The following is a 19,763-nucleotide window of genomic DNA, read 5'->3' on the forward strand; positions in this document are numbered from 1 at the left end:
TTTCCTAGCACCTCCCCCCACCAGTAGGCGAGTAGCTACAGTGGGCTACACGCGTAAAAATCATCATGTTGATGCAAGTTGTTAAAAACAGGAGTGAACAATGTTGTGCTGCACCCTCTGAACAGTATTGTTAACAATGTTGTTGAAGCTTGTTGAATTATCAATGTTGTTCCAACTTGTTACAACAACATTGCATCGTGATTGTATCGTGATTGCAACAACATTGATGATTCAACAAGGTTCAACAACATTGTTATTAACAATACTGTTCCCAGAGTGCAGCACAACATTGTTCACTCCTGCTCTCGCATTTTTGTTGAAATTTCCCGACATTTTTTTCACTGCCCAGAAAATATCGTTAGAAAGAAGAATACTTCATTTAATACAGTATATAGATAAAAGCTATATCCAAGATGTCACTTTATGATGATATAGATGGCGTCCCTCTTAAAGAAAATAATTCTTCGGAGACAGGTATGAATCATCTCCGATCTGTTCAATAATTTTATTTTTGGTCGACATTCTGAATACCAGGATATGTATTTCCTCTCGTTTTTGATGGCAAAATAATATTTTTGCGCTATGCACTTTCTTTTACATATGTAATAATGTGAATATAAAATGATAAGATTTTGCCATGTTTGGATTAAATTAAACAGGTTCTAACACAAAATGATTTCCCACAGTTGTTAACAGCAATTTTTTAATTTTTCAGCTGGCTGGTCGAGCGGTTTTAGTTTTATGCAACAACAATTAAAACGGCAAAAATTTGCTCAGCCAAAAACACCATCTCAGTTGGTATGGATCATTTGGTTTACTGTAACTGTTAAATAACACTGCCTTATACTAATATATTTTCTTCAAATAACTTAGAAATCGTCTCGCCCAACTGGACTTGCGAAACAACCAAATTCAAGCAAGGTAAAAGTGCTGATCAATGATTGAAACAATTAAATAAAATACAAATTGATGAAACATAAGATTCTAACTGCCTTTCATACTGCAAGAGATAATTAAGGTTAATGTGAATTAAATCAAATTCTCCAGTACCTTTTATACTTATCAAGTTTAGAGTTCATTTTTCTTAAAATCTTTCTAGTTCCAAAATATTCACTATTTAAACTAATCACTATTCAGTTTAAATGATTTTTTGTGCAACTTAGCTCCAGTCAAAGTAGTCATGCTGTACAGGGTGTTGGTTCTTAAACCTTCAATAATACACATGTTTGTTGCGTAATTGTATTGGTGTGGGCAGTCTTATAAGAATAACAATATCTTTTCAACATCTTTTATAGTGAATGCTTTATAATCTTGTATTTTTTAATAATCTTTATTGAAATTATCAAACAGGATATTTTGACTTCAAATGATGAAAATAAGGATCCTGATGTAAGTGCATTGCATAATAGGATTTCAATGCTATAAGTTGCAAAAACTTCATGTACACAAAAAATTTTGTGAATGAGGATTGGTTGGAATGTTTTGAACAATCTACATTGTGATATCTGTGTTAATGCATTTAGACATCAACAGAGCCTTTTGTTCAGACGGAGGCTTCTATAGCCGTTGTTGTTGATGAATATGATCCAATGAAACCAAATGATTATGAAGAATGTAAGCAAAAACAGCGAGAAAAAGAGCAACGTGAAAGGGAACTGGAGAGAAGTCAACGAGACAAAGATTATGATGACAGGTTCAATTTTTAAAATTATTAATGCCAGTTCTATAGTTGTATGAAGAGTAAATAATATTTATCCTGAATTTCTTTTCATTATTTGTTGTAGTGTAATATAAATTGAAAATGTATCTGTTAATAGCTATGTTTATAGCTATGATTCCCTCCCATACTTTTTACCTTGCAAGATGTGAAAACTGCTAAAATTGATTTTGTTTATTTTGTAACAACTAGATACAGAGAGAGGGGAAGAGATCGTGGTGATTACAGAAGTCGTGACAGAAGACGTCGTAGATATGGTGATGATGATGATGACGATGAACCAAGATCTCTTGCATCAAGAAAATCTGGGGCTGCTATTGCCCCCCCTGTATCTTTGACTGCTCCAAGCAATGCTGATGACGATAGTGAGTACTTCATGTTGTTGTTTGTTTACTGTCTTACCAGTTTCTCTTTGCTGAATAGTCAATAGTGTGTGATTGACATCAGTATGGGCAAATATGTGCAAACGTTTGGGTCCTGTAGCCATCAATTGATTCACTGATATGCATTTGTGAATATATCCTTTGAATGAAAAGCCCTAGAAATTCTGGTTTGAAGAGCAAATGGTATTGTGTACAAGGAATTAACCGATTTCCATCTGAAAGTTTAGAAAGTCCCCAAGGTAAATGTAAATAGTAAGCATCCCTGATACACATGTGTCTGAATCAATATTGGTTACTTCATGTAGGTAAACCATTTTCTGGAGTGCCCAGTTTGTTTAGCAAACCAGATGTTGGCTTTGACAGGTAATGTTTGTTCTTCACCTTTAAAGATGCAATGATGCAATCATTGCGATCAGATTTTATTGATCAGAATCTCTCTCTCTCTTGTGACTCTTGTAGTCCTGTTGCATCAAACATTATGGCAAAATATGGATGGAAGGATGGTCAAGGTTTGTGTGTGATGTCTTATAGTTTGATGTCTGTTAATTATCAAGGAATAAAATAATTTATATTGAAAAGATCCAGTATGGTTTTATAAGAGGGTGAAAGGGGTTGTTTTACAGTGAGTGCAGGCTAGCTGCCAACCATGGGGTTAGTACAAGCACCAGCAAACAAATTATAAAAATGAGATGATAATGTGCTATTTAGACTGTCAAAATTTTGACCTTTCTAGTGCGCCAAAATATTTAACATCTGGGGCCAGTTGTACGAAAGCTGGATAACGCTATCCACCGGATAGTGGTTTTTTCAATCCCCTCAAAATTTCCCGTTGTTTGGTATAACTTCGATTAAATCTTAGTATTCATAAATTGAGGATCCTCGTTAACGATTCTTGGTTCCAAAGCTGAAATTTTATTGCTTTTCAAGCACCTTTAGAACGGTTGAAAAAGTCACTATCCGGTGGATAGCGCTATCCAGCTTTCATACAAACGGCCCCAGGTGCATAATTCCCCTGAATGTATTGATACCCAAATTTGCATTTCCTCCTGCACTCTGGCCCAGGACTTCAAGTGAACACCACGACCCACCAAGGGAAGCTATCCCTCTCCCCCTGAATATACACAATATAACATGTAATTTTAGGACTGGGAAAACAAGAGCAAGGAATCAATCAGTGTCTTCAAGTGGAAAAGACGAGTAAAAGAGGCGGGAAAATTATCAATCAGGAGAAAGGTTTGACATTTATTTATTGCTTATTAATTTCTAAACAGATATTGTTGTTGGAAATGATGTTTTAACAGTTAAATCTTACAAATTTCAGACGTATCTGTTCCTCAGGAAAACGAATCTCTTGTTGGAAAAATGAAAAACCCAAGCAAAGTGATCTTATTACGCGTACGTTTATTTAAAATATTTTTAATTTCGCTGTCCAATTATCAATAAAAATGTGCTGTTTAAGTTTTGAAAAACAAAATAATTGGAATACTACTGGTTCGTTCAGAACATGGTTGGTCCAGGTGAAGTGGATGATGAATTAGAACCAGAGACAGCTGAAGAATGTAGCAAATATGGTGAAGTTCACAAAGTTGTTATTTATGAGGTACGAAGGACGTCATTTCATCTCTAAAATATTTACAAAACCACGTGAAGATTGAGGTTGCTGCTTACGATGATTAGCTCCCCAAGATGACTACGGGGAGCACACTCTCAGGAATACCTAAATATTTGCATGTATTCAAAGTGATTAATCTGAGACAAATGAAATTCAAACGTAGTCCTTCCATAACTTTCGTTTCATGTCGCATGTTCGACCCCCTAGATATCACGAACAGTCATTGGAACACCACACGCGTGATTTTTCCTCTTCTTTTAAAAGGGAGTGGACTGTTTGAAAATGTTTTAAAGAATGATTTTAGATAAACGAAGAACGTCACTGTTTATGGAAATTAACTCTATGTCAAAATCTTGGAATTTTCTCACGTCATAAATAGGAGCAAAGATTTTAGTCAGAAGTTTACTAACCGTTTCTCGTAATTTCTACAGGTTCGCGAGGGAGTGCCTGAGGATGAAGCTGTGCGTATTTTTGTAGAATTTAAGAAAATGGATTCGGCGATTAAAGGTGATTAATATTCTCATATTTATACATTTTGCAACGCTGGCATTTTGTTAGTTTTACACCACCACACTCAATTCTTTTGTCACATCACAGCTAAACTTGGCATTAATCCCAGTTTACACTTCGCAACGTTTCATCTTCATATTCATTTGAATATATTCATTTGAATTTTTGTCATTAGCTTTCATTAAATAAAGTAATAATCCGGAAATAATTCTTCTCATTGAAAATCTTCCAATTATCAAACTGTCTAGTACTGAAATTTCAGTTGAAAGTATCAACATTAATCCACTATTATTTCAACCATCTATATAAAGATAAACTTGGATCGTGCACGAATGAGGTTTCAGGTCTTTTCACACGCCACGGTCCAACTTTGTCGGAGCCAATTAACTTCTGACGTATGGAATGTAGTTTGTTATTGATATAGCAGTAATGCGTTGGATTTAGTGGATTTGTTGCCCATATAAATTGCACGTCAGCAGACTATAAAACATCCATCAGAAGGATTTAATTGGATCCGTCAAAATTGGATCGTGTGAACAGACCTTTTTGCATATCGTTAATTCCGAGCGAGTTGCGAAACTCTGCACTTCCCGTTCGTATTGAGCCTGGACTATTCAGGGACTTGCAGGAGGAGAAACATTGCGGGCAAATGTCACAAAAATGCATGGTCAGAACAACGTCATGCAGAACTATATATACAGTTAAACAGCAAGGGAATCAGTTAAGCTAGCCTTATATAGTCTTTTCTACGTTCACAAATAGAATAAATAACTTGCGTTTAAACTTCTCACCACCATAACTTCTCGTATACAGCAGATCCGAATGCTGCCTGAGTGTATATCAATTTTTAAATGTATAGAGAAAACGAGGAAACGTTTCGCCGTAAAGAAGAAAACCTTCCTTACAGCGAAGTCCTTTGTTCGAAGCGTCAAGACGTTTTTTGTCCGTTCAAGGCAGTTGCTTGAGAACGCAGATCTCAGCTTGGCAACCCTGTTCCGTGAGAAAAGACCGATATTGATTATTTATAATATAAATACTGATATTAAATAACTCTTTTTTCTAGCAATTATCGACCTGAATGGAAGATATTTCGGGGGTCGTACCGTGAAAGCAGGTTTTTACAACTTGGATAAATTTCGAAGATTTGACCTTTTGGATGATCTGGAGTTCCAATAATCGTATGTAAAAAAGTGTAACACACAGTGAAAGAGATACAATGTGATATTCGTTTTTAATGACCGAAGCTACATCCATGTATTAAATCGAAAAAGTCCTGATATCGGGCGAGATTGTTACTTCAGAAAGGTATTGAGGTTATAGTAACGTAAATATGGCGCCGAAGATGAGGCGACCTTTCAACTCAATTTGGTCGTAGATTGCTATGAACAACAAACACAACACACTAACTGGCCTGAGATGATGCAAATATTCTTAAATTTTTTAAAACAATGATTCTATATAATTCCTTCCTTTGGCTTTAGGTTTTTAGTTATAAACTTCCTGATATTTGAAATATTTCCTGATTGTAAAAAAATTTAATCTGCCCTGCAAGTTTTATACGTAATTATTATCGCTTGTCCATCAGCTTAAACGGATAACTTAAAATTAAGAATATTAAGAATAGTAAATGTCTGAAAACAATAGTTAGAAGTTGATCACATGAGGAACCGTCGTGCCTGAGTTAAGTTGACTTCTGCTCGATCTGTACAATTATAATTTGCGATATAAAACCAGGGAGCGGCGTATCAGCGTCTTCAAACAACTTCGCATCAAATGTTGTTTTACTGCCTAAAATAGACAAAAACTTCGCATTCAGGAGAGTTCGTTTAGTTCTCTCCTGCATGATCTCCGCTCGAAACGTCAAGAACTGTTTTGCCAGCGTGTACAAACTATATTAACTATTGCATGGTCAGTAATTTTGAGATTCTATACCACTGCATGTCACAATAAGAAGTAATATAAATTTACCAAACTTCATCTTACTCCCATAGTAAGAATTGCACCATCGTGGTAAATGTGTTTTTACTATATCCGCTCTGGGTATTTTTAGCCGATTAAACAAAGACACTTGAAGTGCCTTCGTAAGGAGATTAATAAAGAGAGTTATACCATGGATTAACTCTCCTGACGAAAGCCCTTATAAATGGGCACGTCAATGCTATTGTCTGCGTTCAGGCAGTTGTTTACCTTGGTTATTTTGCATACGCATAGGAAATAATAATACAGCAAGATATTTTATTTGGCTTGACTAAAATAACTTTTGCGGTTTATCTATATTAAGAAGGTTACTGTAAATGCGGTTAACAAACCATTAGTGGTAAATTAAAATATTCAGTGGGTTTTCCAAACATATGTGCATGTAGATATCTAATTAATTAATTAATTTCATTCAATGTTTTTGGTCGTGAAACGTGATATAAACGGTTTCATGATTTTTGTTTTTTACTGTTTCCTTGCCACAGTGGAAACAAACTTTAGGAGTTGGCGTCAAAAAAACATTAATTTCTTGGCAGCCTCGCGCCTGGTTTGACACTTCCGTTCAACACTTTCTAATCACATAAAAGTTTACCGCATCCAGCTCTTCACTGTGTCGGGTAAATAAATAATAATACCAACGGCAAAGAGACGAGTTTTTTAATATAGCATGCATGCAGTGTCAAAAACATCCTCATGCACGTCTTGTATGACCTTCATACCCATGTTGTTTTGTTCACTTATAATTGAAATCGCGTCATAAATTGGAAGTCTGTCTTCTTTGTTAAAAGGTCCTGAAGTTCTAGGCTAAGTCGTCATTCATCAATGACTCGACATATGAAGCACGATGCAGTGGTTCCGATTTTTCATTTCCTGAATTATGTTGGCTCCATATACGTTTAGGACCGAAAAATTCAAAAATGATTCGATTTATCGTTGCCCACGCAGCTTTGACGCAAAATACGCGGAAAGACCCGTCTACAAGGATGTCTTCTTCGATATCAGGTTAGACAATATTAAGATCCCATGCACCATTCACCATATGCATGCAATATAATAAACGACTGCTAAAACACTTCTCGACGTTTCGATCTAAGAGTTTTGCTATAGAATACACTCCCACGCTGCTGCCTTGGTCACACTGGAACACAGAAATGTAGCTATATATAGAACGTCTTTCTTGTAAAAAAATTAGATATTTTAGTCACGTTCAACTTAAGCGAAATCGATTAAAAGTAAAAGTAAATAAAGACATTACTGACAAGACAGACAAATGCACTTCTCGATGTTTCGACCTAAGAGCCTTGCATGCCGCAGCGTCGCTACTCTCCCGCGCTGCATGGCTATATTGAAACACACCTATATATAGTAAGCCTTTCTGCATGAGTAAAAGTATATCAATATCTGTGGTATAATCTTGTCAGAAAAACAAACTTAGCCTTAGGAAAAAACTTATTTTCACTTTTTGAAATCCCGTTTGGATTTGTTTAATCATGTAATTTGAGTGTTGAATGTAGTTACAAGCGAGTTTGACTACTATTATATTTGTTATAAGTTGCATCTCACTGATGAGTGATTATCATCAAATTCAAATATACAATTGCGGATGGATGGTTCAGTGAATTACAGTGAAGCAATTTGATCCAACTATTTTGTTTCCGACGTCGAACTTTGAACAGTTTTTAGAGAGATTCAGCGAGTACGACAGTCTGTAATGAAATACAAGTACAAGATTCGTCATTCTCGCGTGTTTGTGCCTTACAACGTTATGGTATTGCTTGAGATTTTCATTTATACGAGTTTGTTGATTTGGCAGTGACTACGAGTACGAAATTAATCATTTTTGCGTTGAGCTCGGTGCCGTTTGCTTACGCCATCTTACGAAACTGGTAGTTGTTAGGCTTTTGACTCCGAAATTCGTTAAAATCGACGAACTTATGCGCAAAGTCTACGAGTTCCGCCAGATGGGGTAAAGCATGCATACACAACATGCCCAGATCACGATTCGTACTCACGACTCCCATTAAGGCCCACACACACTGGACTTGCGAGCGCGACGCGTCCGGTGCATATGTGCATGGTTAATGGAGGGAGATGATGTGTGTCGGTATTGACGGTCACGAGTCTTCATCATCCGTCGTAGCGCTACAAGCACAGCACCCGTTGAACAAACAACTTACTTAGGTGTGTGCCCAGTGCCCACGAGCGTCGTTTTCGAGCGTTTTAAAATCGTTTTAGTTTATCCTTTTAACACCCTGTCCACATGATCCAAGGAAAAATATGCTTAATATTTTAAATTAGCTTTGACTTCTTTTGTAAATTAACGATGTTTGAAAACCCTCAAAAACGTTACCGTGTGCATGTGCACATAGTTATAGGGACCTTACAATGATTCATTTAAAAGAAATGAATAATTAAAGACCTTTGTCAGTTTTAGAAGTGATCTACGTTCTGTTTACAACGACAAAACGTCGTTTATTACGTCAGTGGCCTCACTGGACTGTGTAGAACGTCTGCATTTCAGGACCCAGCGAGGGTTACCTCGAATTAGGCTCTGCGTAAACGCAATGTTTTCAACGTCTTATATATCTCAGTAAATTGGTACAATTGATGATATACAACAACCGCTTTACCATGATATTTATTTAAAGGAGTATTCCAACCACGTCGTCGTCGTGCTGCCGTCCTACGTGCTTAAGGTCCCCAGTATATTAATGGCTATAATCCTCTCAATTGAGATTAAATATAATAGACTTACAGCCATTAAGTTGTTTTATCAAAGGCCAAAACGGACGTTGAATTCGCGCTGACGCGTGCCAGCCTGACAACTTTGGCATCCACTATAATAAATGCGTATTTATGCTATCAAATATTTCGCAAACATCTACTCTAACCATTTCATAAAATGCACATAACTAAAGACCGTTCTCTCAAAACGAGAGAATATGAGGTAATGAGGTACGATGTTTCCTCAAAACGCCGTAGTCAGATTGAGCGACGGTTACGAGCCTTTGGCGTCAACACGAAATACCGCGAATATCACGACAATATATGACGAATCTAGTAGCGGTAGCGGGAGCTGTAGTAAAATCTAAAGCTCTCCATAGGATATACCAGAAGTCTCACTTCTTCAAATTTGCGTCCGAAATTTTTCGAGTGTGACGCCATTTAATTAACGCAAGCCAAATACGCAAGTACACGTAACAATTTTGCTGTTTTGCATCTTGCTCTCGCTGGAGTGTCCGCATTCTGGAGTGTACACAGAAAGTTTTGATTGAATACTAAGTTTCGTGTGTTTCTTGCAAACACCAGAGAGAATGTCGTGAAGAATGCATGGCATGAAATGACGTACGTGCCTTTTCGGACACAAAAACATCAGGAAAATTCAAGAAGTGAGACTGCTACGTATATGATATTTCTTCTGTGTCGCAGTCACATCGGAAGATTCCTAGCGAATAGATTCTGGAGGAACCTAAAGAGCTGAAGGAAGGAACCTAATGTTAAAGAGCTGAAGGTAACAGAAGCTTTAGTTTAATTTACGTCAATTTGCAATCGATTCGGCACACGAAAAGTTCCACGTCTGAAACGGGCCTAATCCTATTTATGGACGATATATCACTTTATTAATTCGTTTATGAAGCTATAAGCATACTTTTCCTTTTTCGTGACTTTCCTAGTTTGGCGCTAATTATGTGTTTCTTTTATTCTGTACCTTCTTTCCATCATCAATTCCAAATTTAGTTGAACACCATGCAACATCACTGACTTTGCATGTGACTATTACATGCATAAATATTGAGGGGGCGGTGTCTTAATATGGTTTTTGTTCATCAACCGTCGTTCATTTTGTGATTTCAGATGATTAACCACTTGTTTATTTAGATCTAAAATATTAGAATCAATTCGCACCAGTAAAACCACGAGTTAAAAATGCGGTTTGTATAGCACCGGGTTTTGGGGACTATATACGTGATTGTTCAAATTCTATTAGGAATATTTCAAATTCTATTAGAAATTATAGAAAGTTTTAATATTTCTGTGTTTTTTTATGTTATGAAGCAATATTGTGAATATTATTACTAAATCTGGCCAGGGAACCGGATTAATACGCCGTTAGGCCTGTTTTTTGCCTGTGGCTGTTGTCTTAAATGTACATAAATCTATAAATTATGATATGATTCCACTCGAAATTAAGACCCTTTAATGAAAGAACCTTCATACATAAATCCACCTTTTGGTATGCGGTTGCAAAATTATTGTTAATTGTTTCCGAAATCAGGGTCCTACGTTTTCGCCTACGTTCATTGACATTGATTAAAGAAACATATGCTCTATTCTTCGCCAGCTGAGATTCGGACAAATGCATTGGTCGGTTCATGATTCTTACAACTATATCCAAATTTAGTGTTGCCTTGCAATTCTTTTATAAACAAACACCCGTTGCTGTTAGCGCTGTTTAGATTTTCTTTAAGGCTGGTTTCCGTGTGGTCGTAATATCACGATCACAAGGTGGTGATGTAATACAGTGAACATGCATGCATGACTTCAATTCACAAGATATTGCGCTTCGCCCTTGCAGGCGGGCGGTGAAGACGTATGGAAACTAAAATACTTTATAATTGTCGTTCCACCCTCGGCTTTTCTCGACGATTCACGATGATTCTCGAGATTCGCATGGGACGTCATATCCGCTTACACATACATACTTCAGACCTTATATATAAAATACTGGTGTTCTTGTGTTTCATTTTAGACTGAACTTCTGTAAAGACACTGCAAGCATTATGATAAAACTAACAGTTGTTGCAGTCTCTCTCATTCTTGTTCTTGCCAAAGTGAACTCAAAGGCAGTAACAACAAAATCAGTAAGTTTATTTTCCACCTATATTGTGCTTATGTTAATGTGCCTTTTTTGTTCTTGTTTAATTTTTCTATCGGCTCAGAATACCTGAGAAACTATTCACATTGGAGTTTATCCTATTTTATAAGAATAAAATCATATTATTAAATTAATATTAATCCAGTTAACAAACACCAAATAAAAATGAGTGCAGGTACCGCGCGATGCTTCGCGTGTCACGTCTAAAGAAAATCTTTGCCCAAACATAGACATAGTTTTGAGTTTCGTAATCACTACAAAGCACAGATCAGTAGTACAAAGACCAATTTACAATTATATATTAATATTTGTGTCTAAAGTCCTTTCATCGCGTTTTCTTGGCACAAATTATGGAATACATAAAAAGTCATAATTTTTCTCTCCCACTTCATCGTACAATGTAGCGATATTTTTAGTGTTGTTTTTTATTTTTAACTTTTTTATGGAATTTTGGTAATTAAAATGAAAAGGAACCTTTGTTTATCCAATACGAATATAAGTGCGTGCTAGATTATCGTAATATTACTAGCGGAAAATATGAGATTAATATTTATAATGGATTAATGCATGCTGGTATGTATAGTCGACATGATGTTTATAACTGTTTGTGTCATACGTCAGTTACGTCTCAAAATCTGTTTTTCCCTGTTTCTAAAATATTCCATTCATTTCTAAAATATTCCATTCATGCAATCTATTTAAGTGTATAATGATGTGCTGTTTGTTTTAACCCTATATTATTGCGTAATTGTGTTTTCATGAATACCTCACACTTAATACGATGATAGAGTTCAGTTCTTTGTTTTTGATCGTATGACGCTTGCTGTTGATGGCGAATTTGCGCAAATTTCTTGATGACAATGAGTTCCAGTTTGCCTGCGTGAGATGATATCTATAGCTGCAACATGGTGAGGCAACATACACAAGACTGTATTATAATCTGTGAGGAAATAAAGAGCGTGCAAATCCAAACCCGTTGCATTGACTTGTATGATACGACGAATATAAAAAGTTTGCTCGATATGTGTAGGTCTTGGTTCAATGAATATGCACACGAATCCTTAAAAGTCATGGAATTTCTTAAAAGTCGTGGTTTAATGTCGCGGTAGCGTTGGTGCCTCATTCATGTCATGGTCATTCATGTCATGGTGATTTTATTTGTGTGGTTATATAGTAAGCAAGTCCAGCATTTTCCGAAGCTTCGAATTTTTTACGATTTTCATGTCCTTGAAAGTACTTAAAATGTTGCTTGGAATTCCTCCTTTTCTAGACTTTTCCGCGTCACGTATTTATTTGAGTATCTTTTCCGGCATCAACAAGAATGAAGTGAACAATAATTATAATTTGTAGGCGACACGAGCCCTATTTCTCGACATGGTGTTGGTTTAAATGGTTTTAAATAACATTTAATTATGTTGGTTTTGAGCATACCAGAAAGATTATAAATTGCATTTGATCAAAAACAGCAACACATCTGCAAGTTGCATAATTACAACTGACGCTTATTGCTATTTTAATGAACCATATGCCTGCAAACAGCCACGTCATTGATTTTCATAAAGCTACGTACACGTCTACACGGCTCATATGTGAGTATATCAGTACAAGATTTGCATGCCTGCAAAGACAGCAAGCACGCCTTGTTGATACAATATTTGCCTTATTTTTTTAAATGGAAAATTATTGTTACGCAAATAATTGTTTAAATCGAAATTCAATGCCTTCAGTGACTTCCTGCACTGCCCACATTCCTCGCCGGTACGGCCATATAAGCAAAAATGGTAGGGAACTGATATTGGCCTTAGGCTTAATGTGATATGGAACAATCGATTGTTCTTAAACCTAAGTCATAAAGACAATGATAAAGATATAAAGAATCACCTTTGTAGCTGCAGATCACAAGTATACAAAGAATAAGCAGCTTCATGGTGGTGGGTTTTAATAAGGATTTAAGGAATTCTTTGTTCGACCAAAATGACGAGTGGAGCGTTGAGGTAGCAATCCATATTTTAGCTCAAAGACTGTCTTTACACTCGACTATAACTTTATTTGGTGGCTGAGTCATGGCATTGCAAAGAACCCACAAAATGCTTTGTCATAAAGTCACATGAATAGGACAGTAATTTATATTGTTTCGTAATTTAGTCACGTTCGATGCAATTCCATTGGAACTAAAAATATGAAACCCATGCAAACCAATGCATGGAAGAATCCAACCGGTTAAGCACTTATCTTTGATATGGATTCTAAAACAGAAGAAAAAATATGTATTAGGATAAGATAAAAGTAAAATAAATCTTACAATGCTTATGTTGGTCAATGCTCTACTACGAAACGAAACAAGTATAGGATGATATATTTTACATATAAAGAATCCTATATATTCACCACGCAAGTTTTGATATTTTGCAGCTATTTTTTAATAGGTACTGAACACCTACAAGGCGTAGTCATCATTTGTCATTGTGATATCTGTTTCCCAAGCCATCAGTCATTGGTTAATTGTTCTTCTTTAAATAATCTGATGACGCAATACCATTATTGCTGACACCTTTCTTCCCCTTTTAACTATAATATTTACCTTTTCGCAATTTTTGCTGTTTCAATTTGATTTTATGTTACTCTCCATAGTACGCTACTTAAGAAATGACTTGATCAGTTTTGTGACTATTTTCTCTACTTTTTCATAGATATTTAAAATGCAAGATCGTGCTCCTGTATCAAAAGACACGGCTGAAGAGATGTTAAACAGAATTCTTTCGAAATCCAGACAAAAAAAGCAAAATGTCACCAGAGTGAAACGTTCTAATGATTGGGCCCAATTTATATTAGTTCCACCATATTGCGTTCCAGCCAGCGTTGATTGTCCTTGTGTTGCGTGTGGTTACTGCTGTAAAGGCCAGTGCAACGCGAACAATCAAAAGTAGGTGTTATATACATGTCACAGAAAGTCAGAATATATTTTATTGATAAAATGTTTAGTGGGAAGCAAAAGAAAAACAACCCAGAATTTACCGCTGAGAAATTCCTGTGTTAGACAGGCATTATTAAACCCACGTAATTACTTCATCACATGTGCTATGACATGTCCTATGATAGTGTTTGATGGCATTGTTTTAAAACTGCATGTGTAAGCCTAATGTTTGGGAATTCCTAACTTCAGTTGAAAGCTCATTCTTCTCAAAGTCAATTGACTTTTGCGACTTGGTAAAATCTAAATATTTTCTTGGATTCCCGTCACTTCTATGATAGTAAAATGCAATGCGTATTAAGAAAGGCGTATCAAAGAAAGGCGTTTTGCCAAAAAAATGGTTAACGTCATTCCTGCAAACATGCATGCCTCTTCTAAGCCGGATAATAATAACTGATTATATATTGTTTCTAAGCGGCATATTGTAAATTAATCGGAAATTGTGGTATGATTTGCGGTCCACCTAATCATAACAAGCTTTCCGTAGAATATCACCTTTTCTTTTCTATGCAGCAGGGAGTATTGACCTATATCTAAATATGGAATAACTGCATGGGGTAAAATTCGTTAATATCCGGCTTTCAACAAGAAGAAAATCTCCGAAATTCTTCGATTTCCACGCATTTCATGAAACATGCATGATTTACAAAACAATGATCTACCAAATTTTCTTCACCGACTGTATAACCACAGATGTTCTAAAATTTTACTAATTTCTTCTTCTGAGATAAAAGAAGCACTATCGCTTTTTTGTCTCGTGAAAGCAGCCCAACATGTCAAATCTGAGAACCAAATTGTATTTACTAACTATATATATATAATTGTATTATTGTACCTCATAGACCGTAATACTCATCTGCGTGCGTGCACAGGTGCATGTCGCTAACCTAGGCTCATTAGTCTCAATTTGGCATGAATGATTTTAATAAATGTGTCCGGCTGTGCCATATTTTAAATCACCATAACGACATAAGCCAAAAGTGCATCTAAACCGCACCGTATTGGCAAACAGCCTAACACGTCTTATTTCTTCAACATTAACTCGTCTGTTTTTTCAATTTTAGAAGAAAATGCGCATGCTGAGTTGATCTGACGCATCACTGGAGTGTCCACCAACGGTTAGTTCCTAACCATTAAAATGATTATTACTGGAACGCTATCTCATATGATACAAAGCTATTTCCGATTCGAAATCGCTGAACAAAAATTGAATTGTAAAAACTGTATTAAAGCATCTGTCATCTGTGTGTCAATATACTATTGCACAACTGAATATTAAACTTGGTAATTCGATCACAACCACAGGAGTATTTTTTATCTAAACATTCTTGGAGCCTAACAAAATTGAAGCGACACAACTTTATTTGATCAGCAACTTCTTGTCATATCACCTTATTTGCTATCGCATTATAGAAATAATTCGGCCTCAGAATTTCAGCCGAAGCTAACGTTCCAGTTATATTCATTTTAATCATTTTACAATCGTCCCAGCAAGGATGTTGTAAAACAAGACCCAAGTTTGAATTGTAAAACGCAGGTTACACTGCACTAGTTGACTCGAAAATTTCGGACAATATTTTAGCTTTTTAAATGAAATGCATCAATGATTTTACTTCATTTCCCAATGCCAATGAGGATGCAATTTCCGAGAATGTTGCTTAATTCAAGAAAAAAAAACATGTTTTCATGCAATTCTGCGTTTTACAATTTAATGAGTTGGGTTTCGCAAGATGCAGAGATAGAATTTAGAGTGATAGAATACATAGAAAGACCGGACAACTACGCATTACGCATCAACTCATCGCTAAAGGAATCTGCTAGAAGTCTGACCTTTTACCAAGTCCAAAAGAAGCTGAATATATCTTATACACTGACACAGAGTTTTTATACAAGATATATCTTAGCAAAAGTATACTCATTCATTCGCAGAACCAACTCAAAGAGACAAAATATCGAGGGATGTAAATATATATATTATATTTAAAATCATATTCCACCATATAGTGTGTATTTAGCTAAGTTGAAAATTTTGTAGGTTTTTTATCATATTCGTCCTCATAATATATTTGTGATTAAATCATACGATTACTTTTATATCTTCATAAACTTGATCTGTCCTTCTTAACTCGTTGCCTCAGTCATAGATACTGAAGCAAATTCTTTTTCTAAAGCTAAACGGAAAATTATAAGATAATTATAAGTGTAAATACAAACCAGTAACTTCTGCAAACCTGTGTTGTTAGCCACATTGTGGCTATACCAAAAGGGTGAAGCATTAAAAGTTGGCAAACAGCTGCGGCTTTCTTTCAACTCATTGTGCTGTGAGTGAACTGGCTTGGAATTGGCAAACTTTCCACTGAGTTGTACACATATTAGCTTAAATATTTGATCCCTGCATGGATCTGCGATCCAAAGGCAAAGGTACCCAATCCAAAGTCAAACAGCGTGTTTGGGTAATATTGTAGAGTAAACTAATACTGACTAGTCAAAACTGATTATGACAACATCGCGGTGGTATCAAAGGCGATGTTATTGCACTTAACTAAATCTGCAAATGTTATTTGTTTTGGAAACAAACTTTGCAAATAAATTAGTGTTTCTGAGACGATTTGCATCGTGACCAAATTGTCGTAAAAATGTCCATATAGTATACATTGTCTCAAACCTAATGCAGTTCTGGTGAATTTGTTTCACTTCTCATACAGTAAACCTTAGACTCAGAAATGCACATGAGAAGTACAGAACCATGCAAATGCATAATAAAAATCAACATACTTAATCTCGTTAACTTTGCATTGAAATCTAGAGAGAGATCTATAGCTCTTTGGATCTTTGCAACAGTCTCTGCTTTTTTCACAATATTGTCCTTTTTTAACACAAAATGGATAACGTCTCAGAGCTAATTGCCTTTTACTCTTCATTTCAATCAACTAAAAATGCAACAGAAATAATTATTCGTAGCGATGCTAAGGCAAAGCAATATTCACAACCGAATCACAAAAATACCGCTTCTCAACTCAACTAGGCCCAACCTAACTATACTATCCAGTGGCCAGTTGTATAAAAGATTAGTTTACTTTTAATTGTAGTTAAAGGCAGAATTGGTGAATCAGAGTCGTGTATTTCAGAGTTAACTAGGATTTAACTATGCAAAATGTAGTTAAAGAGTTTTATACAAACGGCCCCAGCCTATTTTGTTGGTCAATTATATGAATAAAGAAAAGGGCATGCATTTTCACATTCAATTCATTACACATTAACCGCGTGGAAGCCTGGGCAGGTTTTCCCTTCACTTTTATGAAACACGAAGATCATGTCTGTTTTTACTTTAGAGTTTCAACATGCTTTTCTCTCTCTACGTTATTAAAGAATGTGTGGTATTAAGTATATCTGCGTAAAGTCGTGATAAGTATAAGTATGAAAATGAAGTACTCTCTTCCTCACTTAATGTGTGGGTGAGACGTGATTAAACTTTAAAAGTGCCAGTTTTTTCAGTGTTCCGCTATTTCGAAAAAAGTGTAGTTCCGCAGTCGTTGTTATAAGTGATTTAATATGATCAGTTTGTAGAAAAAAAAGTCTGATGAATGATTTCATACCGTTATCCGAGCATCTGTTTCTGGTGAGAAACCAAAGAACAACAGAATCATAACGAAGACAAATAAATTTTTCATCTTTTTATCAAATTGGTCACTTTAATGTAGTCAAACTAAAAAAAGTATACTTTTAGCGCAAGACATGCCTAAACTCATATTTATACATTTTCTTAAATTCCTTGACCTTGCATGTATCCAAATATTTTGAATTCTTGTCATTTAGCTGAGTTTTAAAACATCAACAAAGGTAAAAAACATGAACAAAAATTTGCTAAGATAGCTAAGTATGCATGTCGAAACAGATGTTAAATTTTGTAGATTAAATCCACCAAACGACATATGAGATGGCTACGTGCACAAAACCACGGTAACGGTTGATAATTAAGAAATAGAAAACATTTTCTGTGCTTCTATACAGTTGTAGAAACACGCGTGCAGGAGTTTGGGAGAACGAGAAATTATCAGGGAAAACGAGTGCGTATAGGCCCCGCAAGTTGCATTCCTTATTTATGGTATATTTGTTAAATTTAGATGCGTTACTGCAGGAACATGGACCTAATTTGATACTTATTATTTAAATATCAAAAAGTTTTTGCTTGGAGCATTAAAACAATCGCGAAAGACAAAAATGTTTTTTAAAAAGCCCTCGAAAATAAAATTTGTGTGCAAGCAAATAGATTTATGACTACGGGGTTTTTCTGCCCAATTCATTACTGTTCAAAGATGTTGGTATAATTAATACAAAAGAAAGAGTTGAGTTACAGGTAAATATACTGAGATATCTTTATTGTTTTCATCCATGCTGCGAGTTTCGCAAATGTTAAAATTTCCTGATAAAGCTCTGTTATGTCCAGTGGTTTGTCTTTTGACGTCATACGAGCCGAGATCCAATCACAACAATACAGTCATTGACATGGCTATTGCGGGTACGATCTGTAGCTACCTAATGGGCTTTAGCGTCTGCTCAATTGTGATTTGATCATTTCATTCCATCATTGTGTGATATATTAAATATAAAAACATATCGCATACACGCACCCACACAAACACATACACGCACGCACGCATGCACACACTAAAGTGATGGCTGGGTAACCAAAACAGCCTGAGAAGCCAATTACTGTGGGCGCAAAAGATTAAGATCAAAACGTCTAAAAACAACAGTTCACTAGTTCAGTTAACGTTCTCGCACTGTTGCATTTCGGGCGGTTAGTTCTAAATGTTCTTGGTCGGATAATCACATTCTCCAATGCGGTAAAGTAATATCATTTGCATTACTGGCTTAAAAGACCTCAGGTTTTCCGTGCTTAAGTCTAACGTGTCCGTTAAAGTGTTCCAAGTTCTTATTGTTCTAATCCAAACTGATCTTTTGGAAAGTCGTTGTTCTAAATTGTGGTACTTCGTATTTTACTGTATTGGTGTTGTTATAGATGCTCTTGTGTTTCTCGTTTTCTTGTTGTTTTGATGTTCAGACGGGAAATGTTACATCACGGTCTGCACGTTATTTTCTCTGCTTACACGCGAAGATATATGTATATACTTGCAATTCATTTTTTTCAACTTTCTCATCTTATTTTGGTCGCAAAATCGTAATTTCTAGTATATTTAGAGCATTATTCTTAAACTGTAGATTGGGCAGCATATGTACTATATAGGTTCTGCATGGTATATAAAAACATACTTTTTAAATTAGATTTGACTTGTTTTGACGGTTGCCCTGGCTGTATATAACGTTTCCGCATTGCATGCAGGTATGCTTGTCGATCATATCCTGAACATAAGAGTTTTAGATTGACGTTGCAAACCACAAAACCGCCGCTTCTTTTGCACGTTTTGCTATTTCAATGACGTTATGTGTTTCATTCTTTTAACGTCATTTCAGTTTTGCCTCATTTCACATATGACCTCTATCCTATAGTGTGCATATATTAAATATATAAACTTTGCCGTTTGTGCCAATTTTCAAGTTTGCCGGCAAGCTAAATTGGTCAAAAAAGGGACGAACACTTTTCACTGATGACACATCGAAGTTTGATACGACGGTTTTATTCCAATATATTTTTTATGGTTCGGAATTATTACTCTAGGCCTATTATTATTATTATCTACCATCTACCATTCCAG

The 19,763-nt window shown here is 35.7% G+C and overlaps 1 protein-coding gene across 2 annotated transcripts; it reads left to right on the top strand.

The window, feature by feature from the left end:
- Nucleotides 1–407: 407 nt before the first annotated feature.
- Nucleotides 408–16,447, top strand: LOC114521704 (splicing factor 45-like). Of its 2 annotated transcripts, XM_028542224.1 has the most exons (16): nt 408–474; nt 716–798; nt 874–921; nt 1,351–1,389; nt 1,524–1,693; nt 1,910–2,082; nt 2,406–2,463; nt 2,560–2,609; nt 3,244–3,333; nt 3,422–3,495; nt 3,602–3,700; nt 4,144–4,219; nt 5,286–9,710; nt 10,950–11,061; nt 13,766–13,998; nt 15,111–16,442. In XM_028542224.1, the coding sequence occupies exons 1-13, from the start codon at nt 414–416 to the stop codon at nt 5,396–5,398; spliced, it is 1,134 nt and encodes a 377-aa protein (XP_028398025.1). In that variant the 5' UTR covers nt 408–413; the 3' UTR covers nt 5,399–9,710; nt 10,950–11,061; nt 13,766–13,998; nt 15,111–16,442. The 2 variants fall into 2 exon arrangements, with proteins under 2 accessions (XP_028398025.1, XP_028398024.1); XM_028542223.1 differs by having other exon boundaries at nt 5,286–11,061; nt 15,111–16,447.
- Nucleotides 16,448–19,763: the final 3,316 nt, after the last annotated feature.

This window comes from Dendronephthya gigantea, unplaced genomic scaffold (genome assembly GCF_004324835.1).
Source record: "Dendronephthya gigantea isolate DGI-Jeju-01 unplaced genomic scaffold, DenGig_1.0 000021F, whole genome shotgun sequence".
Classification (NCBI taxonomy): domain Eukaryota; kingdom Metazoa; phylum Cnidaria; class Anthozoa; order Malacalcyonacea; family Nephtheidae; genus Dendronephthya; species Dendronephthya gigantea.